This window comes from Trachypithecus francoisi, unplaced genomic scaffold (genome assembly GCF_009764315.1).
Source record: "Trachypithecus francoisi isolate TF-2019V2 unplaced genomic scaffold, Tfra_2.0 Contig01580, whole genome shotgun sequence".
NCBI classification, from domain to species: domain Eukaryota; kingdom Metazoa; phylum Chordata; class Mammalia; order Primates; family Cercopithecidae; genus Trachypithecus; species Trachypithecus francoisi.
In genome coordinates this window covers 1,119,998-1,138,717 of record NW_022681443.1, presented here as the reverse complement: position 1 = coordinate 1,138,717, position 18,720 = coordinate 1,119,998, and the positions used below count along the sequence as shown (strand labels likewise).

Genomic DNA, 18,720 nt, shown 5'->3' with positions numbered 1-18,720 from the left:
ATTACTGTGCCCACTTCTTGGATGATGGGTGTGAGGTTCACAGAGATCATTTGCCCAAGTTCCTACTGAAAGTGCTAAGGTATTTCCTGAGACTGGCTCAGGGCGTGTTACCAGACAACAATGCATACATTTTTAGCACGATACTTAACTTAGTATATTTTACTTACGTTAAAAATTTAGGAGCCGGGGGTGGTGGTTCACGCCTGTAATCCCAGCACTTTGGGAGAATGAGGTGGGCGGATCACTTGAGGTCAGGAGTTCGAGACCAGCCTGGGCAACATGGTGAAACCCCTTCTCTACTAAAAATACAGAAAATTAGCTGGGCATAGTGGCGGGCGCCTGTAATCCCAGCTACGCGGGAGGCTGAGGCAGGCGAACCGCTTGAATCCGGGAGGCTGAGGTTACAGTGAGCCGAGATCGTGCCACTGCACTCCAACCTGGGAGACAGAGCGAGACTCTGTCTCAAAAAAAAAAAAAAAAAAAAAAAAAAGACATATGTGGTAATTCCCCTAGGGAGTTTGGCCTTAGTTGTGAGAAATAAAAAAGCTATGCTCAATTTCTGTTCTATCGGAAAAAAAAGTATTGGCTGTTTAGCTGAAATTCAAATGTAACTGAACATCCCGTATTTTTTATATGCTACATCTGCCAACCCTGGCTTGAGGCTACCTGGCAAAAATCAAAACAGGTTCCTCCTTGTTATGCCCTATGCCTCTGTTGCCTTTATTTTTATCTTTACGAGCAATCATTAACAGTAACTTCAGACTCCAGGATCTGGCCGCTTTAGGAGGCGGAGAGCGGACTAGGGTGAGACTCCTGGCCCTCATCAACTTGACTGCCAAGGAGCCGTCACGTGCACCTTCCGCCCCGCACAACCATGGCCGCGTCTCGCCGCCGAGGATTGGCTCCCGCCGAAAGCTCGTCCTCCCTCGGCTAAGGGAGCCCCTTCCATTGGGCAGTTAAAAAAATGGCGGACCCCCGCCTCCCGCCGTCCTCGGGCGTGGGGGCGGAGCCTAGAGGAGGCCTGGGGCAGGGCCACCAGTGATTGGCGGAGAGCGGTGGTCAGGCCATCACGTGGCCCGAGGCCGGTTTGTTTGCGGAAGTGGGAGGAACTAGAAGTGCTGAGTAAGCCGAGGTGAGTGACCTCGCAGGTGGGCGGGGCCTGGGTTACCTTCGCCAACTTCCTCCGCGCCACGGACTGCCACATCTCCTCCGGACCCCCCTGTGGATCTTCCTTGTGTCTCCGATTCTGAGGCATGTCCTACATTGACCCTTATGTGACTCCCTGAGTGCCCCCACCTTCCATCTTTTCATCCCCCAGCGTCCCCAACTCCTATCCTGAGACCGCCCATGTCTCATCTCGAACTTGTGGACTCCAGGGACCCCAGCTTCGACCCTGAGTTCCTCCCCTGTACTCCAGTCTCCTCCGTGTGTCTCCCTCAATATTCCTAACTTCCCGAGTCATTCCATCTCTCCTCTTTCCCCGACTCTCAGTGCCTCTTTAGGCCCCATTGGCCGTCCTCATTTTCCTTTCTGTGCTCCTCTAAGTGCTCCCCACTTCACTTGATTCCCCACTTCACCTCGGTCTCCACCTTTCGTGGTGCATCTACCCATGTCTCACTCCCTGCTTCTCCTGCCTTTCCTCCCTGCCTTTCCTCCCTGCCTTTCCTCTCTCGCGTGCCTCCAGACCTGCCCCCGACATGCTCCCTCCTTCCCCTCAGCCTGGCCACCCCAGATCCTGTGTCCACCTCCTGCTCCCACAGATGACTTGGAAGCTGGTGACAGGGAGCATGTGACCCGGGTGATCATGGGACTGGGCCAGGAGCAAGCCCGTGGGTGTGGGACAGGGAGGGCACAGGGCAAGGGGACCTGTGGCCATATTTTTAATGGGCTACCCACATGACCCCAACATATACCTCCCCTAGCTTCTGGGTCTTTCCCTCACCTGCCTCTTACCCGCCCAACAGGATGTCAGGCAAGTTTGGTTTGGCAACATTGAGGCTCCACCCTTGGGCTGAATACATTGTTTTTGAATGCATTGTTTTTGTTACAGTCTCTGCCTGGAGTTTGGCAGCTGTTGCCTGTCCAAGTCTCAGTTTCCTCATCTGTGACGGAGGACTGTACTTCCTGCCCTCATAAGGCTGCCATTAGTTTCAAAATTTGAATGAGAAAATGTAGAAGGTAAAGCTTTATAAACAGTATGGCCCTGTACAAATACATGACTTTACTGTTGGGTCGTAGGCAGGATTGAAAGGAATGGAAAGGGAAAAGGATAGAATGAGAAGACAAGGAGAGAAGGATGAGCAGGAGGTCCCTTGTCTTTCATTGTATCATTTGGCAGTGTTTGTTGATCACCCCCTGTGAGTCAGGCTTGTCTGTGTATATGTTCTCTTCACCGTTCATTCAGTCATCGTTTATCTAACAAATATTTATGAACCGTCTGATGTTCTAGGCTACCGTTTGTGTAGCCAATGATATTCTCAATTCACATGAGAAAAAGAGGGCGAATGAGTTGCTTGAGATCACACCGATGAGGTTGAAGCTGGAATCTGACACCAGAGCCTCTGTGGTTGCCCTGATGTGTAAGGTTTTTGCTACTGCTGTCTCAGTGCTTAGGACACTTTTTCTTCCTTCCATGGGTTACTTTCTTGTTACATGACAGACTCCCCCAAAGGGAGTTTCCCTCTTACTCAGCAGAATGACATCACTAAGAGATACAGAAAGGAGAAATTTAAATACTCTGTGTGTGTGTGTGTATCTGCACACATCTGTTGAGTGTGTGTTGGGGGAAGTAGGTAGGCAACAGGTAAGGGGCCGTAGTGAAGAGTGCGTTCGTTACAAGCTTCACTTTGTAGAGAGTGGCTCCCTGGGAGAATATGTTCTGTGTCTTTCACAGTGGATTTTGATAGGGTCATGTCTTAAATGCCTCTTCTCATTTTCGGATGGTGATCTCATCCAGTCTTATTTCTTTAAGTGCCGTCTCTATTCTGTCAACCCACAAATTTATATCCCCAGTCCAGTCCAGACCTTTCCGTGGAATGACAGACTCAAATATCTAGTTGCTTACTCAGCACCTCAAACTTAGGCTTTTCTTTTTTTTTTTTTTTTGAGACGGAGTCTTGCTCTGTCACCCAGGCTGGAGTGCAGTGGCGCGATCTCAGCTCACTGCATGCTCTGCCTCCCGGGTTTACGCCATTCTCCTGCCTCAGCCTCCCAAGTAGCTGGGACTACAGGCGCCCGCCACTTCGCCCGGCTGGTTTTTTTTGTATTTTTTAGTAGAGATGGGGTTTCACCGTGTTAGCCAGGATGGTCTCGATCTCCTGACCTCGTGATCCGCCCGTCTCGGCCTCCCAAAGTGCTGAGATTACAGGCTTGAGCCACCGCGCCCGGCCTAAACTTAGGCTTTTCAAACTTGAAGTATTTATTTATTTTTATTATTTTTTATTTTTTTGAGACAGAGTCTCACTCTGTCACCCAGGCTGGAATGCAGTGGCGCGATCTTGGCTCACTGCAACTCCCACCTGCCAATTCTCCCGCCTCAGCCTCCTGAGTAGATGGGATTACAAGCATGCACCATCATCATGCCCAGCTAATTTTTGTATTTTTGTAGAGACAGGGTTTCACCATGTTGGCAGGCTGGTCTCGAACTCCTGACCTTAAGTGATCTGCCTGCCTTGGGCTCCCAAAGTCCTGGGATTACAGGAGTGAGCCACCGTGCCAGGCCTCAAACTTAGAGTTTAGAATTGCGCTCCTATTAGAAATGCGCTCCATCCCTGACCCTACCCTTCACCAAAACCTGTCCCTCCCACTGTCTTTCTCATCTTAGGAAATGGGAGTATTATTCATTCAGTTGCTCAGGTCAAAGCTGTGAGATTGTCCTTGATGCCTCTCTGTTTCTTACCCCACACCCAGCCAGAGTGATCTTGTTAAAATGTTGTCTCTTTGCACTGGCCTCTCCTCTCATGGCACACATCTGGCCCCCTGTTGCTTCTCTGATCTCACTGGCTTCCTTGCTTTTCCTGGAACTTGCTAAACATGTTCCAGCCCCAGGGCTTTTGCATGTGCTCTCTTTGCCTAGATATTCATATGACTTTCATCTCTCTCCATGAGGTATTGATTTAAGATCAATTTCTTGGTGAAGACTAACCTCCTTGCCCTATCTAAAATTTCACTCTCCACCTCAGCACTTCCTATCGCCATTCTTTGGTTTTTCTCCTCAGTAGTTAATTGGCATCTAAAACCTTTGTATATATTTTACCTGTTAATCTTCTTTATTATTAGTAGCTCTGTCTAAAATATAAGTTCCAGGATGTCAGGGATTTTGTGGGGGTTTTTTTGGTTGATTGTTTGTTTTGGTTTTGAGACAGAGACTCACTCTGTTGCCCAGGCTGGAGTGTAGTGGTGTGATCTCGGCTCACTGCAGCCTCTGCCTCCTGGGTTCAAGTGATTCTCCCACCTCAGTCTCCCAGGAAGCTGGAATTGCAGGCGCATGCCACCACACCCAGCTAATTTTTGTATTTTTTGGTAGAGATGGGGTTTCACTATGTTGGCCAGGCTGGTCTTGAACTCCTGACCTCAAGTGATCCACCCTCCTCAGCCTCCCAAAGTTCTGGGATTACAGATGTGAGCCACTACACCCCGCCGTGTTTTGTTTTAAGACAGGGTCTCGGGAGGCTGAGGCAGGAGAATGGCGTAAACCCGGGAGGCGGAGCTTGCAGTGAGCTGAGATCCGGCCACTGCACTCCAGCCTGGGCTACAGAGCGAGACTCCATCTCAAAAAAAAAAAAAAAAGACAGGGTCTCGCTGTCTCCTAGGCTGGATTGCAGTGACACAATCACAGCTCACTGCAGTCTCAACCTCCTGGACTTACGCAGTCCTCCCACCTCAGCCACCTTAGTAGCTGGGACTTACAGGCATGAGAGACACCATGCCCGGGTAATTTTTAAATTTTTGTAGAGATGAGGTCTTGCTGTATTACCCAGACTGGTCTCAAAGTCTTGAGCTTAAGTGATCCTCCTTCCTCAGCCTCCTAAAGTGCTGGGATTATAGGAGTGAACTACCGTGCCAGACCAGTCTATTTTGTTTACGGTTGTATCCTCAGCGGTTAGAACAATGCCTGCCACAATCCATCTCAGTAAATATTTGTGGAGTGAGTCATAACATGGACCACACTGTACCGTGCCACCAGCCCAAAGATCTCTTAAAGTCACCCCTGTCTCATGTGCTTGGGAGCTCCAGTGACAGTTTTGGGGCAGTTTGCTCCCAGCTGTGGTGCAGCCAAGCTGCGTGAATGAAAGAGATGTTTTTCCCTTTTGTGAGAGGACACTTTGCTCTGGCTCATGTGAGCAGCAGTGCATTTGAGACAAGCCTTTTGGAATCCAAGAGCCTGTAGAGCAAGCCTCGCTCAGCCACTTTCTTTCAGCTTTCTCCTGAAGGCAGTTTGAGGATTAAGAGCCTGATGCTCCGGATTCCAGCTCATTGGGTTCTGATCCTGGCAGATTGTGTAACCTGTGTCCCGGTTTCCTGTGTAATGTGGAGAGACCTGACCTTTTCTTACAGGTGTTTGGAGGGTTAAATGTAGCAATTCGGCCGGGTGCAGTGGCTCACACCTGTAATCCCAGCACTTTGGGAGGTGGAGGTGGGTGGATCACCTGAGGTCAGGAGTTCAAGGCCAGCCTGGTTAACATGGTGAAACTCTGTTTCTACTAAAAATACAAAAAATTAGCCAGGCGTGGTGGTGCGCGCCTGTAATCCCAGCTACTCTGGAGTCTGAGGCAGGAGAATTGCTTGAACCCGGGGGGCAGAGGTTGCAGTGAGCCAAGATCGTGCCATTGCACTCCAGCTTGGGCAACAAGAGCGAAACTCTCTCTCAGAAAAAAAAAAAAAAAAAAAGTGACAATTCACCTGAACCAGTGCTGAGGCATCAGGTGCCCTGTGGGTGCTGGGCAGCAGTGGGTGCTGATGGGGTGCGAGGGGATGGGATCAAGCCCTTTCCCACTCCCCACTAACTTAGGGAAGAGGTTGGAGTGAGCTGGGATCAGAGGGAACATTTGCAGGGACATTTTGCTGGGAGGCTGCCTTGGATGTCCAGAGGCTCAGATGGGAGCTGACATGACCCGTGTGTTCCTTCAGTGTTTTCCCACCCACGGATTGAGCACCTGGTGTGTGGCCAGCCCTTTGCCTAGTGCTGTTCAAGAGTCAGAGGACACAGGCAGGCACCCGCCCCCCCCCCCACCTGCCACCCCATTTCCTCTCTCGGGGCCTCGATTTCCCCACATGCCAAACAGGGAGAATGATCGCGCCTCGATTTCCCCACATGCCAAACAGGGAGAATGATCGCACCTTCCTTGTTTCTTTTTTTCTTTTTTTTTTTGAGACGGAGTCTCACTCTGTCATCCAAGCTTTAGTGCAGTGGCGTGATCTCAGCTCACTGCAGCCTCTGCCTCTCAGGTTCAAGAATTCTCCTGTTTCAACCTCCCAAATAGCTGTGATTATAGGCACCCATCACCACGCCAGGCTAATTTTTTTTTTTTTGTATTTTTAGTAGAGACGGGGTTTCTTTCTCACCACATTGGCCAGGCTGGTCTTGAACTCCTGACCTCAGGTGATCTGCCCATCTCGCCCTCCCAAAGTGTTGGGATTACAGGTGTGCACCCGGCTGCACCTTCCCTGTTTCTTTGTGAGCTTGGAGGTAGATAACAAGCGTGAAACCCTTTGCCAGCCATGAAGCATGGTGGCCTTGTGAGAGGCCGGAGGCCAGTGTGTAATGGCATGCGCACGTGCCGGGTGGCAGAGATGGTGGGAGCTGCAGGAAGGAAGTCAGGGCAGCTTGGCACTCTGAGCAGACCCTGAGTTTTCAGACTGCTCTGTCTTGACTGGGTGGGAGGAGGGTGCTCAGGAGGGTGTCACTGCTGCCAGGTTCTGCTGCCAGGACCATCCAGCAGTTGTTCCAATCATGGGACATCCTGTCGTCAGCAGCTGGGGCTCGTGAGGCCTGATTTCCACCTTGGGCAGTTGTGTGTGTGCTCCCGGAATCCCCCACGTGGCCAGGCCTGTGAGGTCTGCTTCCTGGCCTGCTGCCTGTGGGTTCCTGTCACGCACCTCTCGGGCAGCTGTCCGGCTCCTTTGCTCTCAGCTTAGTCAAGAAGGAAGCAGAAGGCTTGGAGTCTTTCCTGCTTGGACTAGGAGTGAGCTCAGCATAAGCTGAACTTTCCAGACTGAAGCCTGGGAAGGGATTAGTCTGATCACTTAGGGCCACTCCTGAAGCAGTGCAGGTGCTGGATACAGGTTCTCCCAGTGGAGGAGCGAACCCCTTGGGGACCTTTAGCCACTGGTGGGATTTGAGCACGATATTTCCATATCCATTATGGAGAGGAGCCTGGCAGCTCAGAGTGGGTGGGAATAGTGTGTGTGATCCCGGTTATCACCTTCAAGGGAATAAAGTGTGTCCGGGGGCTTCAGAGGTGCTGGCCCCATGGGCTTGTAATTGGGTCCTTCATTCATTCTCATTCATTCATTCACCAAACATTTATTAAACACTCACTGTGAGGAACATCATGCTAGGTGCTTAGGGAAACAAATCAAAGCGGGTGGGGTGGGCAGCCCAAGCCAACAGATGCACCCCCATTCTCACATGGTGTATGTTCCTGTGGGCTGGGCCCTGGGTGGTGTGGGGTGCTGGGGAGAAGGGGCAGGCACACCAGGCTGCAGGGCGGAGGGGCAGGTATGAATTTTCAGAGGAGATGGCACCTGAGCTGAATCTTGATGGACAAGAAGAGATTTATTCATTTGTCCTTTATGGAGCACACACTCAGGTTAAGAAAGCGGGGAGGATGGACTAAGCCGATGGAGCGTATGTATGGTATCTCCCGGTGCACTGAGACGTGAGTTTGATGTGTTCTGGGAGGATCAATGGTGCGGCGTGGCTGGAGTAGAGGTGAGGGATGAGCTGGAGGGGTGAGTTGGGCCAGCTCTCATGGATACTGGAGTCTGGGCTTTCCCTGAGAGGTCATGGGGCGCCACTGACCAGGGTCAGCAGGGAGACCTGCAGCTGGATTTGCATCGTATAGTGGGCATGGAGGGGTGTCAGGCTGGGTCAGGTACCATGCAGGCTGGAAGGGAGCTCTGGTGCTCTGAGCATTCAGAGCGGGCAGCTGGGCCTTGAAGGATGAGCAGGGGCTCCGGCAGGAACGGGAGAGAGCCTTCGAGGGAGGACGCAAGCGCAGGCCCCTTTCACTCCAGAAAGGCAGTTTGCACACAGACCTTCCAAAGGGGAGGAGAGGGGACTGCCCAGGCCTGGCGGCTGCAGAAGACAGCAACCACCAGAGGGCAGGGACCGCTCCTCTTGTGCCTGAGACCTGCCCAGGGTCCTTCAGAGAATTCGTGGCTGAGGAGGAACCAGATTTTTGGGACTGACTTCTCCCTCACCACCCGCCGTGAGCGACCCTCTTGGTCCCTGTCCTCTACTGCACTTCTTCCGGGGCTCGGCTCATCGTAAGAGGAGCTCCCCTGGGCATGACTGACATAGCACCCGCTGGACAGGTGACTCTGAGTGACCTGTGTTCACACTGATTACAGCACTAACCACGGCCCCTCCTCTCAGCATGTTCCCCTCTTGAGCCATCCAGTCCCCATGAAAATACTCACTGTTCACGGGTGGGCCAAGCAAGCCCCCGATCTCTGCCTTCCCCCGTGTTCTGATCTGCTTCATCCGCTGTGAAGGCCTCTTGCCATTTCGCCCGCTGGCAGACTCCTGGAAAGTTCAGCTCAGAAGTCATCTCCTTTAGCGGTCCTTCCCCCAGGGGACCGTGCACTCAGCGAAACAGGGACCGGGCTTGGGTCTCTACAGTGACTATTTGTTTTATGAACCCAGGTAGTCACTTCCAGGGAACTCAGCAGAGATTCTCCCATTGACTCTAATCTCCCTCTGTTCCCAATCAAGGTTTTTTTGTTTCTTTGTTTGTTTTTCTTTTTTGGTGGACATCAGCTTTAATTTGCCCTTTGTTTTGTTTTGTTTTGTTTTGTTTTTGAGACAGGGTCTTGCTCTCTTGCCCAGGCTGGAGTGCAGTGGTACAATCTTGGCTCACTGTAGTCTCGACCTCCTGGGCTCAAGTGATCCTCTCGCCTTAGCCTCCCCAGTAGCCGGGACCACAGGCGCCTACCACCATGCCCAGCTAATTTTATTTTATATTTTGTAGACACAGGGTCTCGCCATGTGGCCCAGGCCAATCTCAAACTCCTGGGCTCAGGTGATCCGCCTGCCTCAGCCTCCCAAAGTGCTGGGATTACAGACGCGAGCCACTGTGCCCTACCTTAATTTGCCCTTTGAACATGTACAATTGGGGGCCTCTCTGGGCCTCAGTTTCTTGGTCTCTGAGATGGGATAATAATACTTGTTCCTCCCGCCCTTCAGCTCCTCCAGGGGAGCCTCACACCAGCACACTCTCTGTCAGTCTTTCCTGAATGAACCCAGCAGGCGAGCTTGGTTTTGACAGGGGATGGGTGAGCAGAGGTAAGGAAAAAGGCCAGAAATACCTGACTTCCCTTGAGGGGGGGAACCAAAACTGGTACCTGGAAATTGCCTGGCTTGGACAGGCAGAATTGTCACTGTCAACCCCCACCGCCAAAGGTCTTGGGTCTTTGTCTTTCTGCTTGTGGTGTTTGAGAGAGCTGCTTGACGCAGCCGAGGTGGGGTCTGTGTCAGGTGACCTGGGCATCCTGGGCTTGCAGGGAGAAGCCCAGGTGAGGAGCAGGAGGGGCCGGTCATCAGTAGGGAAAAGTGATTGTTTACCCCACAGGAAGGTCAAGGGTAGGAGGCTGTGAGAAGCCAGGGGGAGAGACGAAGTGAGGCATGATTGGGGGGCCGTCACCCAGCATCCCCCTCTCGCAGCTGTGCTGGGAAGAGCCTGGGCTCCGGGGTCCGGGTGGTGGGGACAGAAGGAAGCACGTGTGAGCACTTTCTCCCTGCTGGCCGCCTTCCTGGTTGGCGATGCTGTGAGTGTTCCAGGATGTGGTCCCGTGGCTGTCACTTCCTTTCTTCCACCTAGTGATAACAATGGCCACTGTTTGTGTGCCCACGGTCGGCCTGTGTCCCAGACACCTTCCCTCCATTGCGTCATCTCATCCTCCCGCCAACCCTGAAGGCTGGATGCCAGCCAGGCCTGTCCTTTCTGTGGCCACACACTGCTGTGGGTGTGTGGGAGGCATCCCCCAGCCCCAGGCCCTGGTGGTGGGGACGCAGTCTGGGGCATTGAGGAAGGAGAGACTGGGGGTGTGGAATCTCTCTCTGATTTCACTGCACCCCTGTTGGCTTTCTGCCTTAACCTGAGGCTCATGGGTGCTGGATGCTCTTGACTCTGCCTTTCCTGGGAGCACCGCTCCAGGTCTCTGCAGGTCCATCCTCGGGGGAGCCTCTCTGCCGCTCTTCCAGGCCAGGCCTGAGCCCCACGGGTCCCCATCTTCCCCGCTGCAGCCCCCAGAGGCTCAGCCTACACTGTTACTTCCTTTGAAAACTATAATCGCTTTACATAGCATCTGGAAAATAAGGAAAAGAAAAAAAAAAAAAGCCCATAAACCCAGCACCCTCATCTACTCAATGGCATGTTTTCTGTCAGTCTATCTTGGTTTGTTTTCTATCAGTCTTTGTTTTTTCTATGCATAATATTTACTCGGTTAAATTTTTGTTTTGACAAACTTTCTGTGAGCCAAGCTTGTGGACGGAGATGAAAAGACGAGCAGCTGCCTTTGAGAAACTTAGACTCTGGGCCAGCCCAGCTGGGCGCCAGCTTTCACTGCTCCACCCACTAGCTGGGTGACCCTGGGCCCGTGAGTTTACCCCTCCGTTCTTTGGTGTTCTCATATGTAAAATGAGGATAATAATAGTAACCAGTTCATAGAGTGGTTGTACAGACAAAATGATTAATGTACAGAAAGCTTTCAGGATGGTGCCAGAAAGATGCACCAGAGTGTTTGGTAGGAGGATGACGAAGCTTACAGTCTGGCAGGAGGGGCAGTTGTAACGTGCTGGGGTGTAATAGTACAGATGTGTTTAAAGTGAGGGAGAGCCCAGAGCAAGGAGAGAGAACCTGGCGTCTGGCGATGGTGTATCAAGAACATTTTAGGCCAGGCACGATGACTCACACCTGTAATCTCAGCACTTTGAGAGGCCGAGGCAGGCAGATCGCTTGAACCCAGGCATTCAAGACCAGCGTGAGCAACATGGTGAGACCCTGTCTTTATAAATTTTTTTTTTTTTTTTTTTTTTTTCTGAGACAGAATCTTCACCCTGTCACTCAGGTTGGAGTGCAGTGTGCTATCTCGGCTCACTGCAACCTCCACCTCCTGGGCTCAAGCGATTCTCCTGCCTCAGCCTCCCAAGTAGCTGGGATTATAGGTGTCCACCACCATGCCCAGCTAATTTTTTTGCATTTTTAGTAGAGATGGAGTTTCACCATGTTGGTCAGGCTGGTCTCAAATTCCTGACCTCAAGTGATCCGCCCGCCTCAGCCTCCCAAAGTGCTGGGATTACAGGCATGAGCCACCATGCCTAGCATTTATAAAAATTTTTTTTGAAGAAATTACCTAGGCATGGTGGTACACACCTGTAGTCCTAGCTACTCAGGAGGCTGAGGTGGAAGGAGGTAGAGGCTGCAGTGAGCCATGATTGAGCCACTGTACTCCAGCCTGGGCAACAGAGCCAGACCCTGTTTCAGAACAACAACAACAAAAACATTTTTTTTTTTTTTTTGTGATGGAGTCTCACTCTGTTGCCCAGGCTGGAGTGCAGTGGCCGGATCTCAGCTCACTGCAAGCTCCGCCTCCCGGGTTTACGTCATTCTCCTGCCTCAGCCTCCCGAGTAGCTAGGACTACAGGTGCTGCCACCTCGCCCGGCTAGTTCTTGTAGTTTTTTAATAGAGACGGGGTTTCACCGTGTTAGCCAGGATGGTCTTGATCTCCTGACCTCATGATCCACCCGTCTCGGCCTCCCACAGTGTTGGGATTATAGGCCTGAGCCACCGCTCCTGGCCAACAAAAACATTTTTAAGAAGGAGGTGAGGCCGGGCGCTGTGGCTCAAGCCTGTAATCCCAGCACTTTGGGAGGCCGAGACGGGCGGATCACAAGGTCAGGAGATCGAGACCATCCTGGCTAACATGGTGAAACCCCGTCTCTACTAAAAAAAAAATACAAAAAACTAGCCGGGCGAGGTGGCGGGTGCCTGTAGTCCCAGCTACTTGGGAGGCTGAGGCAGGAGAATGGCGTAAACCCGGGAGGCGGAGCTTGCAGTGAGCTGAGATCCGGCCACTGCACTCCAGCCCGGGCGACAGAGCGAGACTCCGTCTCAAAAAAAAAAAGAAGGTGAGAACCATGAGAATCAAGCTTGGATTTGAAGAAGGATCAGGGCTTTCTTAGACAGAAAAGGCGAGGAAGAACATTCCAGATAGACATCATTGACAGATGTCACTGAGCCTTGTGATGGGACACTGCGAACTTTTCTTGAGTTGTTATAATCTTTTATTATTTTATTTTATTTTATTTTGAGACGGAGTTTCGCTCTTGTTGCCCAGGCTGGAGTGCAATGGCACGATCTCGGCTCACCGCAACCTCCGCCTCCCAGGTTCAAGCGATTCTCCTGCCTTAGCCTCCTGAGTAGCTGGGATTACAGGCATGCACCACCATGCCTGGCTAATTTTTTGTATTTTTAGTAGAGACGGGGTTTCTCCATTTGGTCAGGCTGGTCTCAAACTCCTGACCTCAGATGATCCTCCTGAGTCGGCCTCCCAAAGTGCTGGGATTACAGGTGTGAGCCACCGTGCCTGGCAGTATAATTATTCTTACTGATCTTTTTTCCTTTTCGTGTGCCTCTTAGTGGACCGCTTGCTTTTGTCTTCCTTCTGTCCCCAGGGTTGATCCTGTGCTCAGCACATAGGCCAGGGAAGAATGTGGCTGTGACCCAGTGTTCACTCAGATGTCCTTTCTCCCCCAGGGCCCCCATACTCTGTCCTTAGTGTCTTTTGTCTGGTAATATCTTGGCAGAGAGGCAGAGGGCGGCCTCCGTCTGATTGGCGCCTGGCTTCGGTGACAGTACCTTAGGAAGGCAGTGTATTTTCTGGGAACCTAGGAAACAACAAGGTATCTAATTTCATCATCAACACTGGGATCAATTTCCATGGCAGAAACTATGACTCTGAATATACAACATAAAGTTACCACCCAGACACTGCTGCTCCTGAGTCTTCAATGGTACCTTCTGCAGGGCTCCCCGACCTGCCCCCGCAGAAGGCTCAGTTTGTTCATTTCCAAGGAGCGTGCTTTTGTGTGCTGCCTCTTGGAGTTCTTTGGGAAACCTGTGGTAGCAGGAAACAAAGGATTTAGACCAATGACGATGATCCCCTTGCTCCGATAGAGTGTGACATGATGCTGGTCACCTTTTGGTGTCTAGGAGGGGGGACACTGATTTTGCTTGCGGAAGTGAAATGATCCATGCTGGCCTCTTTTTTTTTTTTTTGAGACAGAGTCTCACTCTATCACCCAGGCTGGAGTGCAGTGGCGCAATCTCAGCTCACTGCAACCTCCACCTCCCAGGTTCAAGCAATTCTCCTGCCTCAGCCTTCCGAGCAGCTGGGACTACAGGCGCCTGCCATCACGTCTGGCTAATTTTTGTATTTTTAGTAGAAGCGGGGCTTGACCAGCCAGGCTGGTCTCGAACTCCTGACCTCAAATGATCCGCCTGCCTCAGCCTCCCAAAGTGCTGGGATTACGGGCGTGAGCCACTGTGCCTGGTCCATGTTGGCCTCTTTGAGGGCTGAAAGGTTCTCTCTATAAGTTATATAGTGAGGACCCTCCATTTGCCGAGGGCATTACTGCCTATAATGTATGTTCACATATGCTGTCTCCTTTGGTCAGTACCACGCATTACAGGTGAGGAAACTGAGTCTCTACTGGGACACTGGGTCAGGAAGCAGGAAGTTAAGGTCACCTGTGCACAGTGGCAGCACAAGGGGACCGCCTTCTAGGTCCCCAGCCTGGCCTGAGGGTTCTGTCACTTTTACCTCCCATTCAGTGTTGTTTCTCTTTCGTTCCCCTCCTTTTCAGGTCCCTCTAGGCCCAGGATCTGGGGTCAAGGCTGGTGGGGAGCGATCTGGGTGTCTGTGCAGGACACTGCGACACTGGGTGAGGTTGGCATGGGAGACCGCGCCTGGCTGACCAGAGACCTCGTTTTCTTCCAGCCTGAGGGGGAAGGCAGTGGGGCCTCCCCACCTGCTCCGCAGAACATGCAGTTCTTCGGCCGCCTGGTCAATACCCTCAGTGGCGTCACCAACTTGTTCTCTAACCCATTCCGGGTGAAGGAGGTGGCTGTGGCTGACTACACCTTGAGTGACCGAGTTCAGGAGGAAGGGCAGCTGATTCTGTTCCAGAACACTCCTAACCGCACCTGGGACTGCGTCCTGGTCAACCCACAGAGCCCACAGAGTGGATTCCGGTGGGTGATGCTCAGCGGGAACATACTTCTCTCCTTTGACTCCTCCTCAGATTGGAGGTCTTGTTGGCCAAGAAGCAGCTTCTTTGGGTCTCTATCTGAGGGGTCTGGGGAGGGGTGGGAGAGAGGAGAGACTGTACTCTTAGACCAGAGGGAAGGGCTTCCAAGACTGCACACTTCTGGCCCGTCAGTGTCCAGCAGCATGAGGCTGGCATGGAAGCCTGGGTTGTTTGCTGCCTGGAGGCCTGACCTATATGGACAAAGGGAAGAAGGAAGGACAGAGAGGCTGACAGGGGCCACGTCAGATAAGGCCCATGAGGAGAACCTTTAGCCCTGGCTCTTTATTTTTGGTTTTTGTTTTTTGAGATAGTCTTGCTCTCTTGCCCAGGCTGGAGTGCAGTGGTAGGATCTCGGCTCACAGCAACTTCTGCCTCCCAGGTTCAAGCGATTCTCCTGCCTCAGCCTCCTGAGTAGCTGAGATTATAGGCACTCACCACCACGTCCAGCTGATTTTTGTATTTTTAGTGGAGATGGGGTTTCATCATGTTAGCCAGGCTGGCCTTGAACTCCTGACCTCAGGTGATCTGCCCACCTTGGCCTCCCAAAGTGCTGGGATTACAGGCATGAGCCACCGCGCCCTGCCTAGCCCTGGCTCTTTAAGGGCATGGCCATTCTCATAGGGGCTGCCCAGGGTTTGCTCAGAGGGCCGAACAGAGCTATCACCTCTTGGGGCATGCTGGGACTCCCCTGGGCCTGAAGGGAAGGCTCGAAAGCCAGGACAGGGCTGAGGGAACCAGGCCGATGGCAGAGCTGGTTGGGAAAAGGGGAGAAGCAGCCAAGGTTCCAAATGCAGGCCCCAGCAGTGCTTGGCAGACTGGCATCTAGTTGGGCTCAGACAGATATCCCTGTTTCCGCTCACCCATCCATCTGGCTGTCCTGTCAGCCATCCATTCAGCATGCACCAAGCACCTCCAGTGTCTCTAGAGTCCTGGGCTCCAGGCCAGTCCTGGCTGGCCCTGTGAGATGACAAACATGCTCTGTGTCTTTAAGGAATGTACAGTCTGGTGGGGGAGACCCAGTGCAAACAGGCATCATAGCACCCCTTGAGGGGTGCTCTGACGGAGGGAGAGCCTAGGAAACAGTGTGGATCACAAGGAGGGGACTGAGAGCTCCGCATCTGGAAGAGTGAGGAGGAGCCTCTGTGGCAGAACAGAATGGATAAGGTCGTTCCAGCCATGCAGAGGTGTGGAGGTGTGAGCCTGCTGGCAGGTGGCTCTGGCTGGATCCCAGGTGCATGCAGGGCTTTGGTGAGAGTGAGACTGAAGGAAGCAGCTGGGGACTCATTCTGACTGAAGCGGCGTGGCAGGAGGGGTCTCTGAAAGTCTCAGGCTGGGGGTCAGGGGCTGCCACCAACAGAAGAGCAAGGCAGGTATCAGGACCCCATCCAATCAGGTGAGAATTCAGAGCCTGACTCCACAAGGAACCTGAGGCAGAGGCACCCACAGCAGTTGCTTGGGCTAAATGCAGCTCAGTGGCCAGTCCAGGCACCAGTTTTAACACAGCGGCGCTGTTCCAGATTCTGAGTGCAAATGGGACTGAGCGGACCGCCCTCCAGTTGGACTCGATCAGGACTGACCCTGGATGGGGCAGGCTTGCACTTGCAACTCCAGAGCCCCACTGCAGGCACAGCTGACCAGGGTAGCGGGTCCACTCCTTGGAGAGCTGCACAGCCCCACTTTTGAGATACACGGGCCTGGGGATACCACCAACCTCCACGCACCAAGAATCACCAAGTTCTGTCAGTTGTAAAATCCCTTGACAGGATTCCAGATTTGTCTCAGCCAGCTTAAGCCCCAGTGTGGGCAGACCTCCATCCCAGTGGTATTCAGTCCTTTGCCAGCAGCTTCTTAACTACACCTAAGCTATTCGGTGGTACTTTATAGTTTACAGGATTTTTTTTTTTTTTTTGAGACGGAGTCTCACTTTGTCGCCCAGGCTAGAGTGCACTGGTGCAATCTCGACTCACTGCAAGCTCTGCCTCCTGGGTTCGTGCCATTCTCCTGCCTCAGACTCCCGAGTAGCTGGGACTACAGACGCCTGCCACCACGCCCGGCTAATATTTTGTATTTTTAGTAGAGATGGGGTTTCACCGTGTTAGCCAGGATGGTCTGGATCTCCTGACCTTGTGATCCGCCCGTCTTGGACTCCGAAAGTGCTGGGATTACAATTTTATAGAATGTTTTTAAGTATGTTGGGTTAGCACATTCTCTGCTAACCCATGGAGGTGGGCAAGGAAGGCAGTATCCCATTTTATACGTGAGAAAACAGACTTGGGATGACAAGTGATTTGTCCTAGATTATACAGGAAGCAGTGAAGAAATAGAATCGATGTCTTCTGTTTCCCAATCCATTTCTCTGTCTGTGCTGCTGTGTTGTTTCCATGTATGTGTGTATGTATTTATTTGAGACAGAGTCTTGCTCTGTTGCCCAGGCTGGAGTGCAGTGGCATGGTCTTGGCTCACTGCAACCTCTGCCTCCTGAGTTCAAGCGATTTTCCTGCCTCAGTCTCCCCAGTAGCTGGGATTAGCCCGCTACCACACCCAGCTAATTTTTACATTTTTAGTAGAGATGGGGTTTCACCAGGTTGGCCAGGTTGGTCTTGAATTCCTGACCTCAGGGTGATCCACCCATCTCGACCTCCCAAAGTGCTGGGATTACGGGCCTGAGCCACTGTGCCCGGCCCACACTGTGCCCGGCCATTTCCATATATTTAGACAGACTGAGGAGCATTGGGTGGAATTTCAAGCTAAGCACATTCTCTTCTCTCAGGATTCCTGACATCCCTAACTTGACTCTGGAGGGTTTTTTTTTTTTTTTTTGAGACGGAGTCTCACTTTGTTGCCCAGGCTGGAGTACAGTGGCACGATCTTGGCTTACTGCAACCTCCACCTCCTGGGTTCAAGCAATTCTCCTGCCTCAGCCTCCCGAGTAGCTGGGACTACAGGAGCCCGCCACCACACCTGGCTACTTTTTGTATTTTTAGTAGAGACAGGGTTTCACTGTGTTAGCCAGGATGATCTTGAACTCCTGACCTTGTGATCTGCCTGCCTCGGCCTCCCAAAGTACTGGGATACAGGCATGAGTCACTGCGCCCAGCCTTGTTTGTCTTATTTCTAAATTTTATTGATTTATTGATTTTCACAGTCATAGCTCTGGAGTCTTTTTTATCTTCTCTCTAACCTGCTCCCACCCCAGCCTTTCCATTTCAGCAGATAGCATCATCCCAGTTGGCTGTGCCAGATCCAGCCATCACATCCATCTTTCCAGCCAGAGGGAGGGCGGAAGGGCAAGGTGCAGAAGGTCAATCTCCCCCTCCTCAGGGACACTTTATGGAAGTTGCACACTTGCCTTCCACCTAAATCCCATTGGCCAGAACCTGGTCACATGGCCACAGCTAACTGCAAGGGAGGCTGGGAAGTGTTGCCTGTGTTGCAGACAGCCACGTGCCAGTCGAAAACCAGAGGTTCTTTCCCCCTCCGTCTTGCTGCCGGCTCGCTTCTCTAGGCCACAGTCGTGCACATGTCTTCTGCTGCTCTGGCTGTGGCCTGTACTCCTCTAATCCTCTTCCAAGCTGCTGTCACAACACTCTTTCCAGAGGGCAAATCTGATTGGTCACTCCCCTGCTTAACTCCTCAAGGGCTTCCTGTTTTCTTTTATTTTTATTTATTTGTTTTTTTTTGAGACGGAGTCACTCTGTCGCCCAGGCTGGAGTGTAGTGGCGTGAGCTCAGGTCACTGCAAGCTCTGCCTCCTGGGTTCACGCCATTCTCCTGCCTCAGCCTCCCGAGTAGCTGGGACCACAGGCGCCCGCCACCATGCCCGGCAAATTTTTTTTGTATTTTTAGTAGAGACAGGGTTTCACCGTGTTAGCCAGGATGGTCTCCATCTCCTGACCTCATGATCCACCCGCCTCAGCCTCCCAAAGTGCTGGGCTTAGAGGCGTGAGTCACCGCGCCCGGCCAGCTTCCTGTTTTCTTAACACATCAGGTGCTTAATGGCTTAAGAGGGCCTTGTGTGATCAAGTGTATGCCTCTGTGTTCTCAGCTCATGCCACCTTGTGCTCCTGGCCTTTGCCCAGGCTCTTACTGTGGCCTGGAATACTCCCCTTTCTTTGCCTGCCTCCCTTCTTCTTGCCCTCCCCTGACCTGCAGGCTGGATTAGGAGTTTCTGCTGGGCATCCCATGGC

The 18,720-nt window shown here is 52.3% G+C and overlaps 1 protein-coding gene across 7 annotated transcripts in view; it reads left to right on the top strand.

Annotated features, from left to right (window-relative positions):
* Positions 1-959: 959 nt before the first annotated feature.
* The window catches only part of PLA2G6 (phospholipase A2 group VI), a 67,633-nt gene continuing 49,872 nt past the window's right edge, over positions 960-18,720 (top strand). For 2 of the 7 annotated variants that reach the window (XM_033189266.1, XM_033189242.1), the window contains exons 1-2: positions 960-1,132; positions 14,225-14,478. In XM_033189266.1, the coding sequence (XP_033045157.1) occupies positions 14,270-14,478 (209 nt within the window). In that variant the 5' untranslated portion in view covers positions 960-1,132; positions 14,225-14,269. Of the gene's footprint in view, positions 1,252-2,065; positions 2,179-14,224; positions 14,479-18,720 lie in introns of those variants that run through there. The other 5 variants (XM_033189256.1, XM_033189232.1, XM_033189274.1 and 2 more) reach the window with 4 other exon arrangements.